Consider the following 23,982-nt stretch of genomic DNA (forward strand, 5'->3'; position numbering starts at 1 on the left):
AAACTCATCTGATGCTGTTGCACACCACTACTACCACAGTAATTAATACGAACGTGCAACAATGTGCGTGCAATGTTTCCGTTTTTCATCCACCAACACACTCGCTACTCCAAACGCCAGAAGACGTTACGCAAAAACTAGAGACAAAGATACAACGAACCCATTGGCGCAAGTGAGACAGCGCGATACTCGAGAAAAAAGCACATCGCAATCGGACAGACCCAGCAGTCAGCAGTACCATCATCGTCAACTCCATCTTCTCGCTTCGTTGTTGGATCGTATGTGAATCGTGGATCTTTTGCTGCCTAACTTTACAAACGGACCAAACGCATCGTTTTGTGAGGAAGTTAACCTTTGTGAAAACGTAACAGCAGTGTGATAGTAGTGGAAGAATTAATTGCCCTTGATCAGTTCAAGGCAATACGAACCAACACAGGGCCCTCTTGTGGCTGGTTGTTTTTCTTTCCCTTCTTTTGTCTCGCCCACAGTCGAAAGGTGCGACCACGGCTGTCAAGGGTTCGATCTCGTTCACACCCAACCTCCCCCTCCCCCTCGAGGGGGTGCCTGGGCCATTGGTGGTGATATCCCAATCGTCCCCTGACCAACGCAACTGACCGTCGTCATTTCGGTTTCAGTTTTGCTTTGCGAGCTCGCGAACCAAACGGGTTGAAAAGGGTTGATGCGTGTGAGACAGAGAGGGAGTTGCGCGACGTAAAGGTGCCACGGGCCAAGAGACAAAAGCGTAACACAACCACCACAACACAACGTTGCTAATCATAATCGTAGCAGGCCATTAATCGAACCCCAGGTTAACTAACTAGCAAAAGCGTGGACGTATATTTGGAATCGAACCTTGGAAACGGGAATTGCCCGGTAAAATTTTCCTCGAAATAGTGTGAAAATATTGCAGTAATCATTGGGAAGGAGTCATAACGAAGCAAAACGGAGAAACGACAATTACCGTCCAGTTCATGTAGCTAGGGCGCATCGACGTTGTGTGCGTGAGTGTATTTACGGCAATAGGTGGTGTTGGTTGGCCCGATTGGATTGTGTGCGTGAGAAGAATGAGATAGCTGTAGTGTTCGCGAAAGAGGCAATAGTAAAAGTGGTGTTTGATGGTGGGTGTATTGTGCTGTCAGCAGGAACATCATCATTCTACACACGCTCCGACGGACAAAAGCAAAGTGCAATCCGCAGTCGGTTCGCGAACTCCAAAACGTTCACAATCGACGACGTGTGTGAAGAGCGAGACAGAGTGAGAACAATAGAACGGGTTGCTGAAGAGAAGTGCCGTGTGCGTGTGTGAGTGAGTGTGTGTGTGTGCGTTGCCCATTATATTTCCGAATGCATGGCTGCAGCAGTACATTGAAGAGCCAGTGAGTTAAATTTGCGGATTGCCGTGGTGTGTTGTGTCAGCAGTTGCAGCCGCATTCCCTCGACCAGATACACAAAGCACACAGACACACAGAGGCGCGCGTGGTTACTGGTGTCTCCGCTGATGGCCGACAATGCGCCTGCAGCCGCTGCAAGTAGTGTGAAGTGTGGTGACGGTGGTCAGCCTCTCGACAGTTCGCTCGCGTCCTCGAAAAAAATGTACAACCCAAACAACAACGTCCAGGGTGCCAGCGGCAGCGGCAACAACGGTGGTGCCGCCCCGGGTGGAACAACCCCGAATGCAGCAACGGCCGGCCCGGTCGACCGTCTCAGGATGCTGTATCCGAACGTCAACGAAGCGGTCGACCCGCTGCCACGCTCCTGGAGCCTGCAGGACAAGTGCAGCACCATCGGATTAACGCAAAACAATTTACGTGTTCATTACAAAGGTTTCTGGCTATCGTTTCACCCCGAACTAAGGGAAGAAGGTCCCACGGGGCCCTCTTCTACACTAAATCATTTTGGTTTTGCATTTTCAGCCAGCCAGCCGCTCTGGTCCGATCGAGGCGTTTTTTGGGTGTACCGTCCGTATCGCCACTACTACTCGGTCGGTTATATCTAAATTTAGTACGGACTTGGCTGTGCTGTGCTGTGTTACTGATTTTCCGTTCATCGCCATCTTGTGCGTCCCTTTTGCTGCCCTTTTCTTCCTGTGTGTCTGCTGCTGCACGCGCTCTCCGTCCTGTCGTTGGGGCGTGTGTGTGTGTATGTAGTTGTGTGATTGTGTGCACACCAACATGCACCACACATCGCGAAGAAAGACGAAAATTTCCCATCCACTGTTACACCTCCCCCCACTCCTACCCCTCATCCACACAAGCGTTCCAAAAACCATGCACAAATCGTACTACAACAATCGGTGTGTACGAAGGGTACCGTCTCTCGAGAAGGAAGTACCCACAATGCTACTTTGTTCGTCAATGAACTAAATCATCATTTAGCCACCCTTTATCCCCCTTCTATTACGCATTACTATGTGGCCACACGATGGCCGTGCAGGTCGTACTTCTTTTGAAGGAATTTTAAGCGAACAAACTGTCATTCTGCACTGTGGTGCGGTACGTCACGAAAAGTCTTTGCGTTTATCGTGTCGCATCTTGTGGAATGTTTACCCTCCCCGTTAGGTTGTTTATAAGGGCCCTTTCTAAATTGCATTTTATGCGGAGGGTTCCTTTGATGGAAAAAATGGAATAATTTCACTCTCCTTTCAGTTGCATGCCGTTGGTCAATTTGACGATTTTCCCCATATTTGATTGGAAATGTGGCTTTTTTATATCGACTTAGCAAACTTGTGGTGTTCAAAAACAACGTTGAAGGTGTGTGTGTGTGCGTGTATATGATGGTCGGAATGGTCCATCACCCGTCAGGCAATGGTGGCACATTGCTAGTGTGTGTGTGTGTTTGTATGTGCGCTTGATATTGCGCAAATAGTGTAGCCTCACAAATAGGAGCAGCGATTCTACAGTAGCAGTGCTTACTGTATACACACACACACACACACATACATACATCTCGGCTCATTCGCGATAGAAAAGGAGCGAAAGTGCGTGTGACGGTTTTGGTGCGAGCGAGTGTGTGGTTTTGCTGTGTGAGCGAGACAACCGGTTGGCGATGATATGCGATCGCGGGACACAGCGCACAAAGAAGCACAGAAGAAACAGAAATCAGCAGGTTTTGACGTTTCGCTGACAGATGAAACCTCCGTGGATGCAAAAATGTGTGGAAGCTTTTTCTATATTTTCTTGCTTTAAATTTTTAATGAGCACCAACCGCTACGTTATGCATTGATTTACTACGCTTTTATAGTGTAATTGTGATTCTGTATAAATTACATGAAATTAAGATGGAATCATCATAAATTGTACGTTATTTATAGTGTGTGAATCTGTGATTGATAAGGAAATGGTTGAATATTTGTTTTCTTGTTAACGCACTCACATTACGTAGCAGAATGATCATCTCATTTGAAACGACCTTTTAATTGTTCAATTCCCTTGCTAATGACAAAGGTGTCGTTTCGAGACGGGAAAAATATGTGCGCAATGTAGCCATTTGTTCGTTACTGATGGTGTGTGTTTATGTACGTGTATTTGTAGTTCTTTTCTGCAAAAGTTAGCCAAAAGAAGTTGTGTGAACATTACTCTAACATTTCTTAGTTTATTGCGTTTCATTGTAATTGTAGTAAAATTAGTTTTTTTTCTACCTTGGGAAATGCGTAGTTAATTACTCTTCTTGTGCAATTCTTTCACTGTTATATTATTTTTTGATAATATATTTAAGATCTTTTGCTTTTTACTGCCCTAAAGCGAATGGCTCAAAGGACAATTACATTTTCTTTGTCATGTTTTGATGGCGATGTTGATCTAGCCGTAGCAGCCAGTGACCAATTTAATGTACACAACACCAATACAATCACCCATCGTCAGCACGTCACGATACGTGCGATGCGTCACAGTGTGCGTGTCAGCTTAGATCAAAACAATGAAACAGAATGACAGCACCGTGCGCACACGAATACATCGCTCCAGCTGTTCCAAATCAGCAGCACCTAACTCCCCTCCCCTAATCTTTCCCCACGTCCTTACCAACACACACGCACACACACACACACCTGCACAACAGGCGACATTCGCGCATAAGCATAAAACGCGATGAGCATAAATCGGAAACTGAACAACATAATACATAGAGAGAAAGAGGAGTGTGGTGGGGGGGGGTTAACACCAACAAGGAAACGAACCGAGAGACTCGACCCCGATATCATCGCCAAAGCTTTGTTGGTGGGTCGCGAGGGGAAGGAGAGTTGGATGTGTGGGAGTGGTTTTTGTAGCCCTCCGCATGCTGGGATGAATAACATTCGATGTGCGTATTCTCCTTCGCACTCCGCCAGGCCCCTGAACAGTTTTGCCTTTGTGTGTTCCGTGTGCGTTCCCTTTCGCCTCGCTACCAAGTCGGCACGAAGAAAATCCGATGTACGCAGCAACAACACAACACCACACACTGTGCGAAAACTGTGTGTACATTTATTTGTACGCTCTTCTTTCATTCTGTTGCTGCGCTGCTTGCACTGCTCGTTTTTTTGTGTTGCTCTGTGTTTTATTGCGTTTCACTTTTACACTTATACTGCCTGTTGGAAGATACAGTATTTGCTGTTAATATTATGCGTTTACTTTTAATTATTCGCAATAGACGTTCGTGTTTTACTATTTCAGCAATTTATTGAATGTTTAGCATTTCTGTGGATAGGCTTTTATGAAATTTTGTTTAATTTAAAATTGCCTTAATAATTTTGCAAAGTTTTATGTAATTAATAGTATATTTTATTATGTTGTCTAATTTAAAAAAAATATACAAACAACAAACATTGAAAATAACTGTATTAATGCATATTTAGTTTAACACTAGAGTATAAGAGGGGTATATCTTGTAACAATAGATATACGCACAGAAACATAATGATGTTTTAAGTTTAAAATGTGAGTTTGGCTATAATGTTGTCACTATTTTTCCTGTAAAACAAAGGAAAATCTATTTGAAAATATGAGCGTTTGAAGAATGCTTCTGAATAATTTGAAGAATTTATGGTATAATTGTCAAGTCAATCCACCCATAGATCTTAGACAAAGAATGAGCATTCTTGTAAAAAATTACATTTATTTTTCATTTGGTTGTTTGGGGCATTTTACAATTCGATTTTAAGCAACGCGTTTTAACTTTTTTTTTATTTTCTTATTCGTAAGAGTATCGTTTAGAAGTATCAAGCATTTTTTATAGCTAATATTTCGACAAAATATAGCTCTCTAAACAACATGTTTAATTCTTGGTTCAATTCTTATCATGAATATATGTCATTATGATAAACTTGATTTAGTTGAAATTTATTTAAAATATCTAGAAATGTATAGCATTCTAATTTCAAACAGGGGTTTCCTTCTATTCCTTTCAAGCGAGCAAGAGAACCGAACGGCCCTGATTCGGTTGCATACTGCGTCGTTAGTGATCCAAAATGCAATATGCACATTCATTGCAACCGATACGTTAATGTATGTGTGTGTGTGGTAGAGGGAAGAGCACATATTCGCATACGACGAACGTGCCGAAATCTTACACCAATTAATACATTCAAAGGTGTCGTGTGCTTTCCAACAATGAACCGCAACGCAGCTGATGGTGAGCACCGTATCGATGATAACGTCTTTGTTTTCCGTTCTTAATTCACGGCGTGTTCGAGTGCACCGTGTTTGTTGCGCGCACTCCTACGTGCAGCCTTTAACTTCGATGCCTTTTGTTTGTTCTCTGGCATTTGTTTTGATCGTGTATCGCGATCTTCACGGGCAAACTGCTTAGATATCGAATTCACAACTTGTCTAGCGCTAGAGAAAGACGAGCCAAGAGGGCCAACCCAAAGGTGATGGCTGCAGAGTAAACTGAAACCGGGAAGATGATGCTCCGGATATGGAGCACTGATGGTGGTGTTTGTGTGTTTGTTTGCATAGTAGGGATCTATTAATACTGGGTCAGCAGATCGTACGGTCTGATTTTTATGTTGATGTAGGCAGGTCACACCTCAAACAGTCGCAGAATCACCTTAAATTAATCTATATCTCATTAACAAAATAACCTCTCCCTACATGATCGAACTGAGGCCCAGTTCCGGCAAGATGATTACCCTGTTTTTTGTGAACCTTTCTTATCAGTAACACCACCAGTCTGTCGATTAAGCGACAAAACAAAGTGTGAGTAGTGAAGTGATGAACAGCAGCAACAGCAGCGAACATGTGCAAAGCACTTTCGCTTGCGGATTTGCAATGGACAGGGAAGAATCAGCCACTCGCGAGCGCCCTGTGTCGCTTCTTTACGCAAAAGAGCGACGGATGAGAAGGCTCACTATCAGCAAAAGCGCGTTGCCTACCGGAGAAGGAATAGCGCGAAAAGGAAATAAAGGAAAAATTAACTGCCACGGGGTACACACCACGACGACGACGACGACGACGGCGGCACTGTTGTGTTTGGTAATAACAACATCGAACCATCGGTAGCACGCTGGTCTGGTGGCCGTACTCCGGTAGACATCACACTTTCTCGAAAGCAAATCACCACCACCGCCGTCGTCACTCTTTGTGTGACGATGTGTTGCTTTCATTTCGAACGTAACTCAACCAATGATTTGGCTTCTTTTTTTCCTTTATTTGGCAATTTTTTATTGTGTCTTGTTATCAACTCTTTTTTGCAATTTTTGTTATTTTTTGCGATAATTATGTAATTGATGTGTGATTAGATGATTTCTACATGTCATACAACACTGCATAAAGGTTTTCTAAATTTAAATATTTATTTTTCCTGTTATTTTGATGTACTTTGGAGTTTTTTCAATTTCTAATTAATTTGACTTTTGTTGTAGTAATAATATATTATGATAAATTAATTTATTTTCTAATTTATTTTACAGTTTTACCGTATGCTTGAAATTAATTAGTTTTTTTTACGTAAAAATACTTCAAACAAGAGCAATTTCCATAAAGCCCTACGCGAAGATACTTCAAGGCTACCCTTCTACACACACGCGAACGTGGCTGGTGTGCGAGAATGTCTCCACTTCACCACGGTTTCTATTGAGCCCTTTATGAGCATTAGGGCACAATTTTTGGATATTGAAAGCGACAAAATGTTACCCCCCCGTAACATAGAAACATGCAGCAAACGGCCCCAGTGAGGCAACGCGGACATGGAAAAGGAATAGTTCAATATGATTACGACAAAAAGGGGAAATAAACGAACGAACGAACGAACGAACGAATGAACAAACGTGTTGTCAGGGTCGAAATCCAACAGACGCGTTACCAAAGTGGGTCACAGCGGCGTTTAGCAACGATTTTCCATGACTTTGAACGCTGGACATGGAACGGGGAAGTTGGGGGGGGCCGGGCCCCATCCATACAATGAAGCGAGTGGGTTGCCCATTCGATGGGGTGGGGTAGTGGTGGCGAGGTGGGAGTTGGCTGTCTATGGCACTAAGGCCAAAGCCTGGCGAGCAGACGCACTCAGGTAGCTAAGCTTGTAAAGCTGAAGAAGAGAGCAAAAGACTTGCTGTTGCTGTGTGTTGCTTCTAGCCTGGCCATGCCGTGTCCCACCTATTGGTCTCATTCACCCCCACACACACACACACACGCACAGACGGTGGAAAACTTGACGTCGTAACGAAGGACAAGAGATAAAACAAGCAGCACCACGTTTCGTCACTCATTAGAGAAGGTGCCAGTGAAGTGGGGCATTGTATTGCATTTCAAATTTAAAAGCGCTGCACAATGTATGAGTGAGTCATTGCAAAAATTGATAAAACATGCAGTAAATTAATAATAAAAAACGTTGTAAAATTTCACAGTCTGCTTAACAACCGCCGGGGAGTGTGGTTATGTGGTGTGTTGCAGACAGAGCAATTCTCTTTCCTTCCTTTCTATGGTTTTTCATAGTTTAAGCTTAAACTGGACCTGATTATTCAGAATTTTCTTATCAAACCCCATTTCTGTGTATTTAATTATGTTCATCTAAGCTATATCTATTTTATAAATTAATTGTTTCATACGCAAGCAAACTAAATGTCTTGTTTTATTTTATTCGTATTCTTACCACAGGAATTGGCAAATCACACACAGATGCGGCATCCGTGCGTACCGCCTATCCCATCCCGGCCGCCTGTGGACTGTACTACTTCGAGGTGAAAATCATCTCCAAAGGTCGCGATGGATACATGGGCATCGGGCTGACCCACACAAACTTCAAGATGAACCGCCTGCCCGGTTGGGACAAGCAATCGTACGGCTATCACGGCGACGACGGGCACTCGTTCTGCTCGTCCGGCAATGGGCAACCGTACGGGCCCACATTTACCACCGGTGATATTATTGGTTGTGGCGTCAATCTGGTCGACAATACTTGTTTCTACACAAAGAACGGTCACCATCTGGGCATCGCTTTCAAGGATCTACCGGTATGTATCTGCCCCACAAACCACCGGAGGATGAAATTTAACAATTGTGTGTGGATGTGTCTCTCTCTCTCTGTCCCCGGATGTATCATTTTAGCCTCGGTTATACCCGACGGTTGGACTACAAACGCCCGGTGAGGTAGTCGACGCGAACTTCGGTCAGGAACCGTTCAAGTTCGACATCGAAGACATGCTGAAGGAGCTGCGGGCCAGCACGAAGGCCACGATCTACAACTTCCCACTGCCGGATGATCAGGGCGACTGGACGGTGATCCTGCACAAAATGGTTTCCTCCTATCTGGTCCATCACGGGTACAGCTCGACGGCGGAAACGTTCGCACGGACCACGGGTCAAACTTTACAGGAAGACATGACATCGATTAAAAATCGACAAAGTAAATCGGCATTCCCGCACCACAACCACCACCCTGTTGCCTTTTTTAATTTAAAACGTTTCTGTTCTGTTTGTTTTGCAGAAATCATAAAACTAGTGCTTTCCGGTCGCATGGGGCAAGCAATCGAACAAACCATTCGTCTCTATCCGGGTCTGCTAGAGTCGAATCAAAATCTGCTTTTTATGCTGAAGTGCCGACAGTTTATCGAGATGGTAAACGGATCTGACTTTGACCTAGTAAGTGATACGGTGCCGACATGTCATCCTTTTGTGCGCTCACTGTTCTCATGTATGTCATGGTTTTTTGTGTGTGTTTTCATTTCCAGGGTACTCCTTCGTCGCGTACGAGCCCAGTGCAAACATCGGTGATACAATCAACAAAGAGTTATCAAAACGGCAGCACCATTATTCCGGATAACGTTGACAATCAGGGATACTTAAAAAATAACGTCCTCAGGTATGGAATCTTTCGCTCAATCGGAACCGATTTTAAAAAGCAACCGTTCTAACGGACGTTACTAATGTTCACATTGTAAAACATTGCAGTAATAACACCAACAATAACAATAATGGCAACTGCATCGAAGACGACTACTCGAACGACGTTGAGATGGAGAACGGTCACAGCAATAATAGCGCCACGAATGGTTACAAAAACGGTACCGCAAATCGAACGAACACAAACGAATCGGTAGAAGAGGAAGAAGAGGAACCAGACACGGGCAGGGATGAAGATATGGGTAAAGATATGGGTGCCAAAAAGAAAAGGCGCATCTTCACGCATTTATTTATGAGTCTCATGTATGTGATCCGTTTTCTTGTTTGTCTTGTGTTTCATTTTATGTCATGCAGACGTGGATTCATCACTGTCGCCCAACTGTAAATCGGCGAGTGCCACGACAAAGTCAGGTGTCGAGCGGATGCTAGAATTTGGCCGGGAGCTGTTCCAGATGAGCCAACGACTGGAGAAGGAACATGGTGTTAATGAAACTAATCAAAAAATGTTAGAGGTAAGTTGGACGGCGAAGTTTCTTTGTTGGGCTGTAGTTTTGTTTAAGTATTGTGTTTCGCTGGCGTGCAAATGAATTAAATTTATACGATTAAAATGAAGAAAACAAATTAATTTCCTGTAAAAGCCATTCAAACCAAATTTCCAAATCTCTCGGACAGGAACAGTGCACTTTTGTATTGATTTAAGCGAGTGAGATTCGTTGCAATCCTCTCATGCTTTATTGATTCTTTCTACACTGCGAGTCGATGTGATTTGTTTGTTTTTAACTAGTAGTGCTGACCATTTCAATGAATCACTGGAGTTCCATGCCCTTTTGATTTCTTATCTGGCACTTTCATTTAATTTTGTATCACCTGGCTACAAACCAAACGTTTAAAACGATGATTTATCAAAACACATCCTGATTTGTTTGATAATCATTTAATAATCTTAAAGAACAAGACTGACACATCTGTTATCTTACGACTGCTTTCTTTGTTGAAGCTGGTTTTATTGCATTTACATTATTGGCAGACAATTAATTTTGAATTGGGTGGTTTTCCCTTCTACCGACCGTAACTCGATACCGTATCCTAGATGTACTTAGTCTATGTTGCTGTGCGTCATCCAAAAAATAGTTTATCATCGTTCCGTGGTTGATACTGGTGTTAAGGTCCGATTATTGATATCCATTTCCAACGAAAGGTCATTCATTATTCTTCCCCGATGTTTACATGAATTATCTATCTACTTGCATAGTCTTGCGAATATGCAGTAGCTTGCTAGCCTAAAACACATTTACAAGTAATATTCCTAACTTAGAGAACAGAGATTCATGTGTAGAACAAGAAAAAGGTTATCAGCATTTGGAGGGTCTATTTACACATACTTGAAGGATTGATAAATTGCTTTTACATAAATCTGTACTATGTACAATATTGTTATACCCTAGAATACCCTAGAATATTTTTAATTAGGATTTTTGGTTACTCTGTCATTGTATCCTCGAATAATACCAAAAGCGATACTCAACGGCCAAATTATCGCGCAGAAATGTCGAACATGCGGCTTGCGAGGTCTTCCAATACAACGCTGCAAAGAATAGTCAAATCTTGAACACTAGCCTGTATTATTCAGGAACAAGATTATATTACAAAGATGTGATATGTTTGCATTAATCACTAAGTAATGCTTATAGCTATAAACAAGCACCCGCGAGACAAAATGAGATTAACAACTCACAGTGTTCCATGTCATGAGTTCATCCTGTGCTACATTTGAATGCGATTGTAGATGAGCGTCCGTAACGAAATTATTAGAAATAAGCCTGGACATTATGTCGAGATCCGAGCGCAGTTCACTTCCAGAAACCTTAATATACCAGTGTCGCGTCGAGAAGGAGAACCTCTCAACACAATCCTCATTCCATAAAGCCCTGCAAGTCAGCCTAGTTTAAATTATGGAAAAGGAGAAATATTTTCATGGAAAATGTTTTTGGTTTCCTAATTTTTATGAAAGACGTCACAGTTTCACAGTCCCGTTTTAAAATTATATTCGTTAATGAATCGATTACTTTTTTTTAAACGAATTTTACATTTTCCTTCAATTTCAGGATGCATTTAGTTTATTAGCCTATTCTAATCCATGGGCCAGCCCGCTCGGCTGGCAACTGTGCCCATCGCGTCGTGAAGCTGTATGTGCTGCTCTAAACTCTGCCATATTAGGTGCGTATAGTATTCGAGTTGCCTCACCACCCGGACACTTTCGCACCAAACTAACATCTGTCTCTCTGGGTTTGTTTTGCAGAATCAATGAATTACTCATGGCGACCACCGCTAGAGGTGTGCATAGCGCATGCCTGCGAGCTGCTCCGTCTCATGTCGAGCTCATCCCTCGGTGCGTGCGCGTTCGTCAGTGTGGACGATATTCTTGCTCAACAGCAACATTGACTACGTCTAATACTTCAGCTAGCGCCTTACTTCAATTTCTAATGGATGCGTCGCCATTTCTTACCCAACATTTCCCCCCGCCAACAAACACCAACACATCCCCCCACTCTCACGCCTCCTCTTGCATGCAACGATCTCTCCATTAAGAAACCGGTTCGGGTGGAATAGAACGCGAGGAAAAGGACAGTCTGTGCTGTAGTCTTGAGAAACGCTAGTATCAACCAGGAAGCTACGAAAATTTCGCAATGGAAAAGTCACATCCGTGCGAAGCACGGTCATTAGAATGTGTTAACGGTCATCTGAGCGTACGTGTGTGTGTTTTTTTGTTTTCCTGAACTGTATAGCTTTACCTTTTTTGTTGTTGTCTCTTAAAAAATTAACAATTCAGACATCACATGTAAAATGGCCCCCGTGGCGCGGCAGCAAGCTAACCGATTCGCCGGTAGAATTTATTTAACGACGCACGGCTGTTTGCGCTAGCAGCAACGTACGAATTGTTTTAGCTGCGTTACGAAACCCAACCCCGGATTGGCCTCATAATGGAAGCAACCAAATTATTAAAGCACTGTCCCACAATATTTAACGATGAATGAATGGCGCCTGCTGTAAGTAAGAAAATCTGTTCATACAATATTTCCATTCTTCATCATATAACACGTGATCACGGGTGATCTGGTAGAGTATGGGATCGATATCGTTTGCTTTCCTCTCGCATATACACGCATACGAAATGTGCACGGACGTTCCGGATGATCGGGAACTAACCGATAGTTACAATGGGGCACTTCCCCAAAGCCAGGAAGAGAGGTGTGCTGCTGCGTGCGTGTTGTAGATCGCGGTCCAATGATTGTTGATCAGTCGATCGTAATGCGCCCGAATTATATAGCAACAGCAACACAGCAGCTCTCAAGTGAGTTTGATAATAAATATGCAGTAACCCCTCCCGCGGATGTGTGCGCATGTGTGTGTGGATTTGTGGAAAGATATAAAGATGTCTGTAAAGTGTAAAAGAAGTACTAATGTTTAGCCGTTAAAGTAAACCCGCCGCCACGTGGAAGGACCGGGTAGTAGTAAGGGAAAAGAGAAAGATATGCGGGTGGGCAGTAAGTAAGTAAGGAATGATCAGTTTAGTGAGTAAGAGTGATAACAGCTGATTGTGTGTGTGTGTATATGAATAGGTTGAGATAGGTTTTTGCGACACGGGAAGGGAAAAGAATTAAAATGTAGGGCGCGCACCACCTTTTCTCTTACACCTACCAGAAATATTACAAGATTCGTGATGAACTCTGGCATCATGGGTAATTGCAATGCTACAATATACACAGGTGGTTCCAAAATCAATGGAGCGCAATCCCCATGGTTTTGGTTTGCGAAAAAGGAGTTCAGTAGTTTGATTAAGTTGTTTTCCCCCTTTATCTTCCCATTGAACCCCAATAATGGCTCTGCTTACGCTATGCTTCAACAAGGGTTAGTTTTGTTGTTTTATTTTCTGTTCCTTTCTATCGCTCTTGTAAGTTATGTTTGTAGCAGAGAGGGTTGTTTTGTTGAGTCTCATCATGATCTCGATTGCCATTACGCAATGCTTCCGGGATCCGTGAGTTGGTTTTATGATGATATTTTCCATAGCATGAAAAGCACTCACATTCACACTGTACACAAACTCCCAACAGTAACAGACGTCTCTGGCCCATCCCCATTGGCCTTCAGTTGTTTCCTTCAGCAAGCAGTAGGTCTGTGCAATAGCAGCAGTTGATCCATATTCTTCACAACACAACAATCAAACACGCGAAATAATGTTACCAACCAGGAACCCAATATTATGTTCCAATATTATAAATATGCCCTACCTTCTGCCGTGCACTGCTTGCTTTCAATTCCCGATGAAGGACAGTAGGAATCCCACCCGTCGTGTAATGCATGTGTAAAAATTGATTTCATTGTACATCGTTAGAGGGGCCGCGGAAAGATATTTGAATCCGATTTTTTTGTTTCGATACTTTTGTAGGAAGTGGAAACAGGGCCACCGCTAGAATGTATTTCTTTTCCTATGTTGTACCTAGTTGTTATCCAAACAAAACTTTAGTTCAATGTTGATGAATGGTTCTAACAATGGTTTATGGGCCACGCCGGATAATGGGGAGAGTGTTTGTACAAATGGAGGCGGATAAGCAAAGCCGTGATTAGGAAGTAAGTTAAGCAATGGAAGAGAGAGCGAGAGCAATGGGCACGAGAAAGTACGACACCACAATAAGCAATAGACTAAAACCGGGGCGGCAGGAAGAGGAAGAAGCAGGATGTAAATCTCGTTTTTTTTGGCAACAATTTTGCAAAAGTGTGTGTTTTTCTTCTCCTCCCGTCCCACTATATGTACATTACAACAATGCCAATACCACAAGCTAAGGTTTATGATGATTCATGTTATCCAGTTCTGTGCCGCGGCGGGATCTTCACCAACTTCTTAGCCAACTCCGCTTTAGAGGACGCTTTTCCGTTTGCAAAATACACACACACACACGAAAGCGATCTTGCACGCGCGGCACACGACGCGTACATTTGTTACTGTGTTCCATAGGTTATAGCTGCTGAAGCTGAATAATAAATACTTTTTCTTTACGCAATTACTACCAACCCTTCGCATACCTTTTGGTCGTCAGTGGAAGCAATAGTAGTAGACACACACACGGTGGTAGTGTGTGTGGTAAGGGGGACGGGTTTGAGAAACGATTGCCACCGCACCGCAATCGATCGAGCCGCGATGGAACGAGTGTTCGATACAATAACGTTTTGCTAAGAAGGTTCGCAGTTGGTAGGCCAACGAAACGGGGCAAAACAAAAGCAAACAATAGGATCAAATAATCGAAAAGTATCAGGAGCTAGCACTTATCAAGAGGAACGAAATAAACAAAAAAAGGATGTAAACATGCAAAAACCGTTGTGCAAATAACCCCCCCCGGTGTAGTACGTAAGGCACAATGGATATAGTTAAGTTTGTTGAACAGCAGAAGCAGAAGCAGGGAAGCAAACATGGGGAAAACATACTAAAGATAATAAGCGATGTAGTTGATAGAACAGTTAAAACGAAGCGTAAACACACAGAAGAATGGGTGGGTGACAAGCGGATGAGTTGCGGGACGTTGTAAGATATGTACATCCCACACTTTCCCCCCCCCCCCCCCCCCCAGTTTGCTTTCTTCCCGTCATCTGTTGTCGGTGACGAATTGTGGTCCAGGATCAATCTCATCATCCCCCTCCCCAAAAAAGGAAGCAAACTAATATGCGCGCAACATGTCGGAGACATAGTAAAGCAACTATTTTTTTTTCCTTTAATTATTCTACTCAAACAACGCCTGTTCCTCTTGCTAATCTCCCTTCTCTCTTTCTCACACTCCGCTCAACCGCTCCGGGTTCTGGAAGAAATAAACAAAAACCCATACCGGAACATGAATGCTTTAAGTTTGGAAGCCGAGGAAGAGAAGCACGGTGGAGTAGAAAGAAGCTGGGAAAGGGAAGGAACAGGGAGACGGGGTTGCGGTAGCAGTAGTGTAAAGTAGTGCAGCAACAACAACAACAAAAAACAAGCAGAGTGTGATCGCCGCAAAAGCATATATAAGAAAATGGGGTAACGCGATTGTATTTAGGCTAAATATTTTGTGAAATCACTTGTGAATAATCTGTGAGAGAAAGGAATCGTAAAGCAAAAGAAAAGTCGCTTCGCTGATCCAGAACGGGGTTCAGAGAGATAATGAAAAGAAGCATAAGAAGATGAAGAAGAAGAATGAAAACACAAAAAAGGAAAACAAAAGAGATGAGAAGAGAAGAGACAAAAACATAAAGAAACGGAAGTAAAATAAACATTTAATTTTAAACAATTTTGTTGCTTGTGGTGTTCTTGTTTTCTTCTTTTGGTTAGCTTTCCTTTGGTTGTTATTTCGCTCGTGCAACATACTTTGTTTTCTATGAGGAGATTGCCATTTGTTTGCTATTTAGTATAATATCACGGCATGACATTTGCAGAATATTTGTTTTATCTATTGATAACTTTTGCTTTTACTCTAAGTTTATCCTTGTTAGTTATTTTTCGATAACTTTTAAGACTTTTCAATGGTAAAATTTACATAAACAAACAAAATGACTTAAACAATATTATTCTTCTGTTGCTTTTGTAGTGCCCGGTGAGTAAATACGAACGAAATATGATATATTATAAAAATGATTATTACGGTACTCTTAAAATGGTTTGACACTGTGTACTAATTACTTCACACACTGTTTGACACATTCGTTGTTTTGTTTTATCCTTACCTTACTTAGAACTGCTTAGTGTAGCGATTTACTAAGGGGACGACCGACCGGGGTCATATTTTCCCATATAATGTTATTTTTGTTATGCCACGAAGCCGGACTGAAAACTACAAACGATGGCGGCACAGTCCAAACTGAGATTCGCGACAAGACCTTCGATGTATTAGACCCAAAACGATTACCCACAACACCACCACGGCACGGGACAACTTATTTGAACAGTTCCCAGTTGGGGTGGTGTAATGCCAATCAGAAAGAGAGTTCCATCACAATGTTTTCCAATATCATTCCATCGCTTTTAATTGCTTACATCTTACAATTCTTATAGTATACAGTACACATTTGCAAACGAAGGTTGATATCCCTTATTCAGCAAGAGGAATAATTGATTTCAAACCCCTTTAAAGCATAAAATGTATTATTAAACAAACAAATTGAATTGACACTCACAGCAGTGGAAGACATCGTCGTGCTCGTAGCACATAAGGATAGCAAATACAATTATTTATGATGCGGTGCTTCTATGCTTGAACGCGAAGGACATTTTAAGGGACGGTTTTTTCGATAGAAACGTTTACATTCAACAGCCCCTAACAGTGATATGGATGAATTTTTGTTTTACCGAATCCTAACATTGACTTGTAACAGGAGTTGTTATGTTGTATATAAGAAGAATATTAAATTACTAAAGCAATGCGAATTGATCGATCAATTGTTGCATTCTCATCCTGTTGCATTGCTTCTGTTTGAAACAAAAAAAAAGGTATATAAGTAAAAACATTTACTATCAACTAACTGATATATTGAGTTCCGACCGTCCCTTCGAGTTTACATAGTAAAACAGCTCGAGATACAGTAGTACACGTCAGTGCTTAATAGATGTAAGGTATAGGGGTTCAGTCTTCTGTCGCATTACTCCCATAATGGAATGTCCTTACAGGACAAACAACGAAACCAATACAGTTCTTTCAAAGTACAATGCCGGGGGTTTTTTTATCCTAAAACGAAACAATAGTGACTTATTGGCGACAGTTGTTGGGTGATCGATTAAATAAACGAATTCTCGCAGGAAAGCTTTCAGTACAATTAACTCTATAAAAACATAACAGGACAACGTGAGATAGTAAAACATCATGTGCATTCATTTTCTTCACAGTCTTTTGAAGCGGTCATGATTGCGTACAATTCCGTTTTCGTAAGATCGACGGTCTAATTCGATCTCTGATCGCAGCGCATTTATATACAGTCTAGTTTCTAGCGATAGCAAGCAAACAAACGATGTTCTTATTAAGAATCTTGGATTACAAAAAATGATTCTTACAGAAAATTGTGTCTTCTCCAGAGGCTTGACGAATTCTACGATTCCCTCGGACGATCGAGGTTTGCACACGCGTGTGCGCGTCTCTTCTAGAGTTACAGGAGCTTTCCGAAAAAAGCCACGCATACGATCATCATCCATCCATTCATTAATGCGATATTTCGTTACACAGTAACGAGCTTACAATCTTTACGCCAGCACTTTGCAAATGTATGTTTGAAGCCGTTTCGATGGTGGTAGAAAGCAGAGCAGAAACAGTTCTGGGCTTTGCCACATATTCTAACTACAAGCTACCATTATCAAGATATACTACAATTTCAACTTACACAAGTACACGTGTTATTCAGTACGATCGAGTACGATTTTGTCATACGGCAGTCACAGCTTGTTCTGTTCCCCTGTTCACAAAAACAATCGTCAGGGGGAACGGCTTTTTTACCCTAAAGTTTTTAATCAGTTCCGTCCCTCTAGTTTGCAGCTCGCGTTCATCATCTTTCCATTTATCGCGAAATTATAGCATACCTCCCGCTTCTTCAACACCTTCAGTGTCTCATTAATCTACTGCGCGGTTTTTTTGTACAAAGAGTATTTTTTTTACAGCACTCAAAGTGCATCTATCACATGCGTTTAAAGGGAAACTAATACGAATAACTAAAAATAAACACAAAATCGAACAGTATAAATTAGTCGAAGTATATAATAAATATGATTTTCGTTTGTATAGGGGATTTCCGTTGAACGAGCTTAGCCTCAACAGGTGTGGTTACAATACATTCGCTTTCGCGTTCTCTCTATAATCCGATACTGGTGTAGTAATAATAAAAGGTAGGGACAGAATACACAACACGGTACACAAAGTTTGAACAATGATTTTTTTTTTGTATCTTTTTTGATTTTTTTTCTCTCTGATTACGTTTATAATTATTGACTTAAAAAGGGGGGATTGGGTTACAATCTTCTTTGCCGATCTGTAGCGTCGTAGGGGGGTGTGTCTGGCTGGGTGTCGTCACTTTGTAGTATATTGCGCGACATGCTGCTGCTGCTGCTGGTGACGGCGACAGTTGAAGTTTGTCGGCACTTGGTACTGGCGGCGTTGCACTGTCGTTGTCACTGCTACCAGCTGCAATATGCTGGGTCGATCGGTTGTGTGCAGGAGATCGGAAATCGAAGGATAACACGGACAAATTCACGATCGTTCACGGCGATATCGGTGACGTGAAGATGAAAAGCACATCCTTTACGGTATGAAACATTCACTCGCACACTACTAGGAGAGGGTACAGACGGAATAGGTTCTGTGTTGTGTTTTTGTTTTGGGGGACAGGTGTGTATTATAGTTGGATTAATCCACGCTGCTACAAATCTTTGTCAGCATTCAAAATGAATGAATTTCGCTGAACCATTTTGCTACTTCTTTTCCGCTTAATTTTCCTACGCAGCAGTAATGGTTGCATATTTTCCCATGTGCTTTCCGGGTTTGTTTTTCTTTTTTTTTTTTGTATAGAATAGTCATAATTTATGTGGAATTAAAAGTTTGCTCGCTTGCTCACCTCACTGGCCCGGGGTGCTTCTTTTCCTCCCTCGGTTTATCCCCTAGCGGTAAGCTAGATTCTTGTTTAGGAGGAAACCTGGGAGCCAATTCAGTTCAACCGTAGGTGAGATGCTCTCGTTCAACTTTTTATCGGTTGCTACCATTTTTAGGATGACATTAGTTTTTGCACTACACCAACAAAAATGGTACAAAATAATTCAATTTAATAAAAAAAAAAATCAGTGAAATATTTAACTCGCCGCTAGTGAAGTGACATGTTAGCCATGAACATGATGTAAACAGTTTAGCGAGAAATGATACATTCTTTGTGTCCCAAACAGCCAAACACCAATTGTCGACATGGACAAAACTCCGGTTTCAATATTTCCACTTGATGTTCGTTCGGGTGGTGTAAAGTTGCAAGGCTTGCGCGTGAAACATGAGATAATTTCCTTTTCGTATTAGCGCAACCGAAGAAATAATGTAAAGGATGGGAGGATGGGGGAAGTAATCATTAATTAGTGCTACTAATGCCGGGATCGGTGATCTTCGCGGCGCTCACGATCGCGATCGCGTTCCCGCTCACGGTCGGACGAACGATAGCGATCGTCATTGTAGTAGCGCTTGGAAGAGCTGTCCGTTGCATTATCGGTGGTCGGTTCCGGAGATTTTCTTGGGCGGGATCGACGAGAGCTGGAGAGGGATCGCAAAAAACCAAATTTCGATTAATAAACAGACATATCTAACTGTAACATTCGTTCATTACACGATTAATGCAAGCACTAAAACTACTGAACCAGTAATTTGATCTCAAATTCTAACGCCTTTTGAAATAATTTGTGAACAAATATCCACATATCCATCACACAATCATTTACCCCACCGTCTACCTACCCATCACGTTCGCGATCACGATCCCGATCGCGTTCACGGTCCCGTTCGCGATCGCGCGATCGTTCCCGGTAGCGTGACGTAGAACGCTCCCGACGCTGGCGTCTGTGCGAACGTTCGCGCGAACGGGACCGTTCCCTACGGGTGTAACTCTTCGTTTCGATACCGTGCAGAGTGTCCTGCAGCGAAACGATCAATATTTTGCACCGTTCGTCTTGGGCGACCTTCGACTGCTTGATGAGCGAGATAGCGGTCTCAAGGGTTTCCGTTGCGCTCGAATATTCGCCTGCAGCGGCATCCGATACGGCTCTGAAAGCAGCAGGAGAAGAAGCACGACAGTGAATAGAATGTTTTAGCAAGTGAAACGTTACAACGCGGAACCAGTTTTACCTGGCAATGGCGGAACTGCTAACGGTGCGATTTCTCGTCATAATCTCTTCAAATTCCGCTTCGCTCAGCTGCGGTGTAATGGTGTGCTCCGGGAAACCGCCGGGTGCACCCGGTGGCTTACCACCCTGTACTGGCCACGGACCACCCCGAGGAGCTCCTCCACCTTGTGGGTTAAAGTGTTGAGGAGGTCCTCCCCCTTGTCCCTGTGGTCCATGGGGCGGTCCTACGGGGCCCCCACCGTTTGGATGGTTCGGTGGACCTCCGCCTTGATTAAAGAACGCAGGGTTCACGTGCGGGGCAGGACCTTGCGGACCCGGTGGTCCTCCCATCGACCCGTGAAGGGGTGCGCGGGGCCCATGTGGACCACCCTGCATGTGTGGCGGCCCCTGTCCAGGCCCACCAGGATGTCCCGGAGGATAGCCGCCGTGCATCGGTGGTCTGTTCCATTCGGGGCGTGGGCCGCGCGGCATACCATTCGGTGGTCCCTGGAACTATACATTGAAGTGGAAAAGAGCAAACAAACATGTTAATGACAAACGGAACAGGATCCGGACACGATAATGCTACTCCTAGTGATGATGAGGAAATGAAGCGAACAAGACCAAGGCTACTGATAACTTGCCATTTGCGGCCTGTGCTGCATTGGGCCTGGACCCCCCGGGCCGCCTGGTCGTGGACCGTTCATACGTGGTGGACCATTCCATTGGTTTTGATTCTGGAATCGAGGCGGTTGCTGCGGTGGTCCATTCCCTTGATGCATTGGTGGTCCCTAAAGAAGAACACGGTTCATGGGCGGTGAAACTTAAGCGTTACGAAAAGTTCAACGTGACCGGCACGGACACTTACCTGCGGTCTTGGTGGACCTCCCGGGCCGCCATGCGGTCCCTGCATGTGCATCGGACCGGACATGTGCGGATGCGGTGGACGCATTCCTGGTGGCATGTTCGGGTTCATCATACGTGGCTGCGGTCCGCCTGGGCCTCCCATACCGCCTGGACCTCCTGGTCCGCCCGGTGGACCACCGGGACCTCCCATGCCCGGTCCACCATGGCCACCTCCGGGGCCACCCGGCCCGCCCGGACCACCCATCGGCATGCCCGGTACTGGCGGCCGTGGTCCATTACTTTGTCCCGGTGCCGGTGGCGTTGGTCGGGTCTTCTGTTGACTCTCAAACTGATTCAGTGCTTGCTTCGTAGGCATCGTTACGACCGGATTTTGGCCGTGCAATTCCTTCTTCGGCAATCGATCCATCACCAAGCGCAAACTGTTCTCCGACCCGAGCGAAATGACGCAAAATCCCTTCGACTGGCCGTTGGCACGGTTTTCGAAAAACTTCACCTCCTGGAAGTCATTTACGCCAACGTCCGCCACCGAATCCGTTATATCCTGGTCCGTCGTCCACCAGGGCAGGTTACCCACATACAGCTGATGGCGCCGTGGAATGTGGCTGATTGACCAAGCGCCGGGATGATGATGATACGATCCATTCGTATCGACTCCATCGCCTCGATCAATCGACGGCCCTCTGCCCGCATTGTTGCGGTCTCCGGAAGGTACGATTACATCGTCGTACAGGTCGCCACTATCGCCGCCGAAGTCGTCCTGCAAATAAAGAACCACAGTCTACCATAAACAACCTAATCCTCTCGCTTACATACGGTTCCTAATTTCCCATTTTTTCCTTCCTCTTCGGCACAAACACTACTTTTTTCCGAACGCACACACACATACACACGCACACACATGTACACAACCCACAAGCGCTCTCACAGCCCACAAGCGTAAAACACACACGCCACAATTAATCGGACAAAGGGCACACGCACGAACGCCTTCCGCTTGCTTTACAAACGGTCACCCACTACGCCTCTGCCTACTTACATTATTCTGTGCGTAATCCTGATCCAAATCATCGGCATACAGATCGATTTCAACGCCATCGGCCATCTTTCTCTCCTTCAGTCAACGCGACTGTGTAAGCTCTTTTACACGGGACGACGGCGACGACACCACCACGGACAGGCAGGAAGATAGCAGCCCTCTCTACCACTACTATATCACTACCAGCGATACAAAAACCCGCTGCTCTTGTGCTGCTTCGCCGGTTTTACGTCTGCGTTTTGGCGTTACTTTGCACTTACTTTCCGGGCAAAATGTCCACGCACTGCAGCGCCTTGCATGCTTTACTTGCACGTTGAAGTAAACGGCAACGTTTGGTGACACCAACGTTGCGAGAAAATGCGGAAATTCAACCGAGAAATTGGATTTTATTTTCACGATGAGGTTCGACGTTCCCCACTCCGGTCTAGCCGCTGTTCGTCGATGGTGATGTGCGTGCGGAATCAATCGAGCGAAAAGCGAGATTTATTCCGCTCCGGTCGGTCGGAACAGCATCGTTCCCGTTCTGAAACTGGTCTAATTTCTAGATTTTGAATGTTTCAAATTTTTCACTTCGACTCGTTGTAAATTTCACGAAAAATGCTTTAAATAATAGCATAAAATCTTATTTCATTACTTTATTTTAATGAATTACAATTGTTAAGAAGGCTTAAGTTAATCGGACAATTGTTTATTTCAACTCTATCTGTTCAATAAATAATTATTCGGTTTAAAAAACGAACTAAATTCATGCAAATATCTTGAATTTGTTTTGTAAAAATATTGATTCTTAGTTTCTTGCATTAATGAAGCTTTGGGTAGTTTCATCACGAGATCACTTAACTTTTTTCTACAAAGTTAGCAGTTTTTGTTGGAATTTGGAAGAATTTTTACATATGATTGGACGTGGATCACAAAGACGTAATCAGATGCCCTACTGCGATGTATGAATTTATTGCTCGGTAGAAAAGCATCCGGAATCACACGACAGGATCGGTCCAAAATCCCATTCAGACCAATCCCCTCCGTACGCAGGACCGACTATCCTGCTACGGGTTAATAGTTATGAAGAAAGCCAGAAATGGCAGGCCTGAGGCTGAGGTTCTTATGCCGTAAAGAAGCAGCTCATCAATTTCATGATTGGCATAGTGCATCATCAATATGTCCAAAATGAAATACTTTCGGGGTTTTTTTATTATCGTTAGAACGGCCAGGCCGTACATCTTATAAACTACACTTAATATCTTGTAGTTCACCAATACGGGGTGGGACATTTCCGTCTCTCACCATTGCGATGCACCTTATCCCGGGTGAACTCGGTAGGAATAGCTGCATTATTTTGGAGTCCCTCTTGTCCTCCGTTTTTTGGTGGGCTTTCGTATTACTCCGACATTCAGACAGGCCGTCTGCGGCGTCCTTTAGTCGGAGGTGAGTTTGATGATCGGCATCGTGACCATCTTGCCAGTCTTTGGAGCCTTTGATTCGTCTCGGACGTTTTTGGCATACCAGACTGCGTCATGGTAGCGTCTGTCCCAACCTACATAGGTGCGACTGTCCAAGCCTCCCCAATGTATCCTCGACAACAGCAATAGAACATATAACAGTAAGGACAACAGAAACGAGGGACAAACATCTGTAACAAGGACTAAACAAAAGGAAGAACAAATAAGAACAAACGATAGTGCGTACTACCTAGAGGATGGGGAAGGGGAGGGAATCATAGGGTGATTCCGATCTCTTTGGCGAAGTCGAACAAAATCCGTGCGTACTCGTGATCCTTCTGACCCAGAATGTCACGAATTGGCACAGCAGCGGATCTTCCTGATGCCCGATCGGCTGCTAGAAGACCGGGTCTGGCGGCGTCGAATTCACCACATGACCAGAAGATTTGGTCGATGTCATGGAATCCAACACTACAG

The 23,982-nt window shown here is 43.8% G+C and overlaps 2 protein-coding genes across 3 annotated transcripts; one reads left to right on the forward strand and one right to left on the reverse strand.

Annotated features, from left to right (window-relative positions):
* Positions 1 to 360: 360 nt before the first annotated feature.
* On the forward strand, positions 361 to 12,149 carry LOC128300369 (ran-binding protein 9). The gene is made up of 9 exons (XM_053036397.1): positions 361 to 1,823; positions 8,067 to 8,422; positions 8,517 to 8,814; positions 8,896 to 9,050; positions 9,140 to 9,270; positions 9,360 to 9,553; positions 9,666 to 9,823; positions 11,417 to 11,528; positions 11,611 to 12,149. Exons 1-9 carry the CDS (start codon positions 1,499 to 1,501, stop codon positions 11,751 to 11,753), a joined length of 1,872 nt encoding a protein of 623 aa, XP_052892357.1. The 5' UTR covers positions 361 to 1,498; the 3' UTR covers positions 11,754 to 12,149.
* Positions 12,150 to 18,531: 6,382 nt separating this feature from the next.
* On the reverse strand, positions 18,532 to 22,475 carry LOC128303550 (cleavage and polyadenylation specificity factor subunit 6). 2 transcript variants are annotated; one of them, XM_053040535.1, is made up of 6 exons: positions 22,067 to 22,475; positions 21,032 to 21,787; positions 20,808 to 20,954; positions 20,186 to 20,676; positions 19,799 to 20,104; positions 18,532 to 19,597 (listed from the first exon to the last, which is right to left on the reverse strand). In XM_053040535.1, the coding sequence occupies exons 1-6, from the start codon at positions 22,130 to 22,132 to the stop codon at positions 19,432 to 19,434; spliced, it is 1,932 nt and encodes a 643-aa protein (XP_052896495.1). In that variant the 5' UTR covers positions 22,133 to 22,475; the 3' UTR covers positions 18,532 to 19,431. The 2 variants fall into 2 exon arrangements, with proteins under 2 accessions (XP_052896495.1, XP_052896496.1); XM_053040536.1 differs by lacking the exon at positions 20,808 to 20,954.
* Positions 22,476 to 23,982: the final 1,507 nt, after the last annotated feature.

This window comes from Anopheles moucheti, chromosome 3 (assembly GCF_943734755.1).
Source record: "Anopheles moucheti chromosome 3, idAnoMoucSN_F20_07, whole genome shotgun sequence".
NCBI classification, from domain to species: Eukaryota; Metazoa; Arthropoda; class Insecta; order Diptera; family Culicidae; genus Anopheles; species Anopheles moucheti.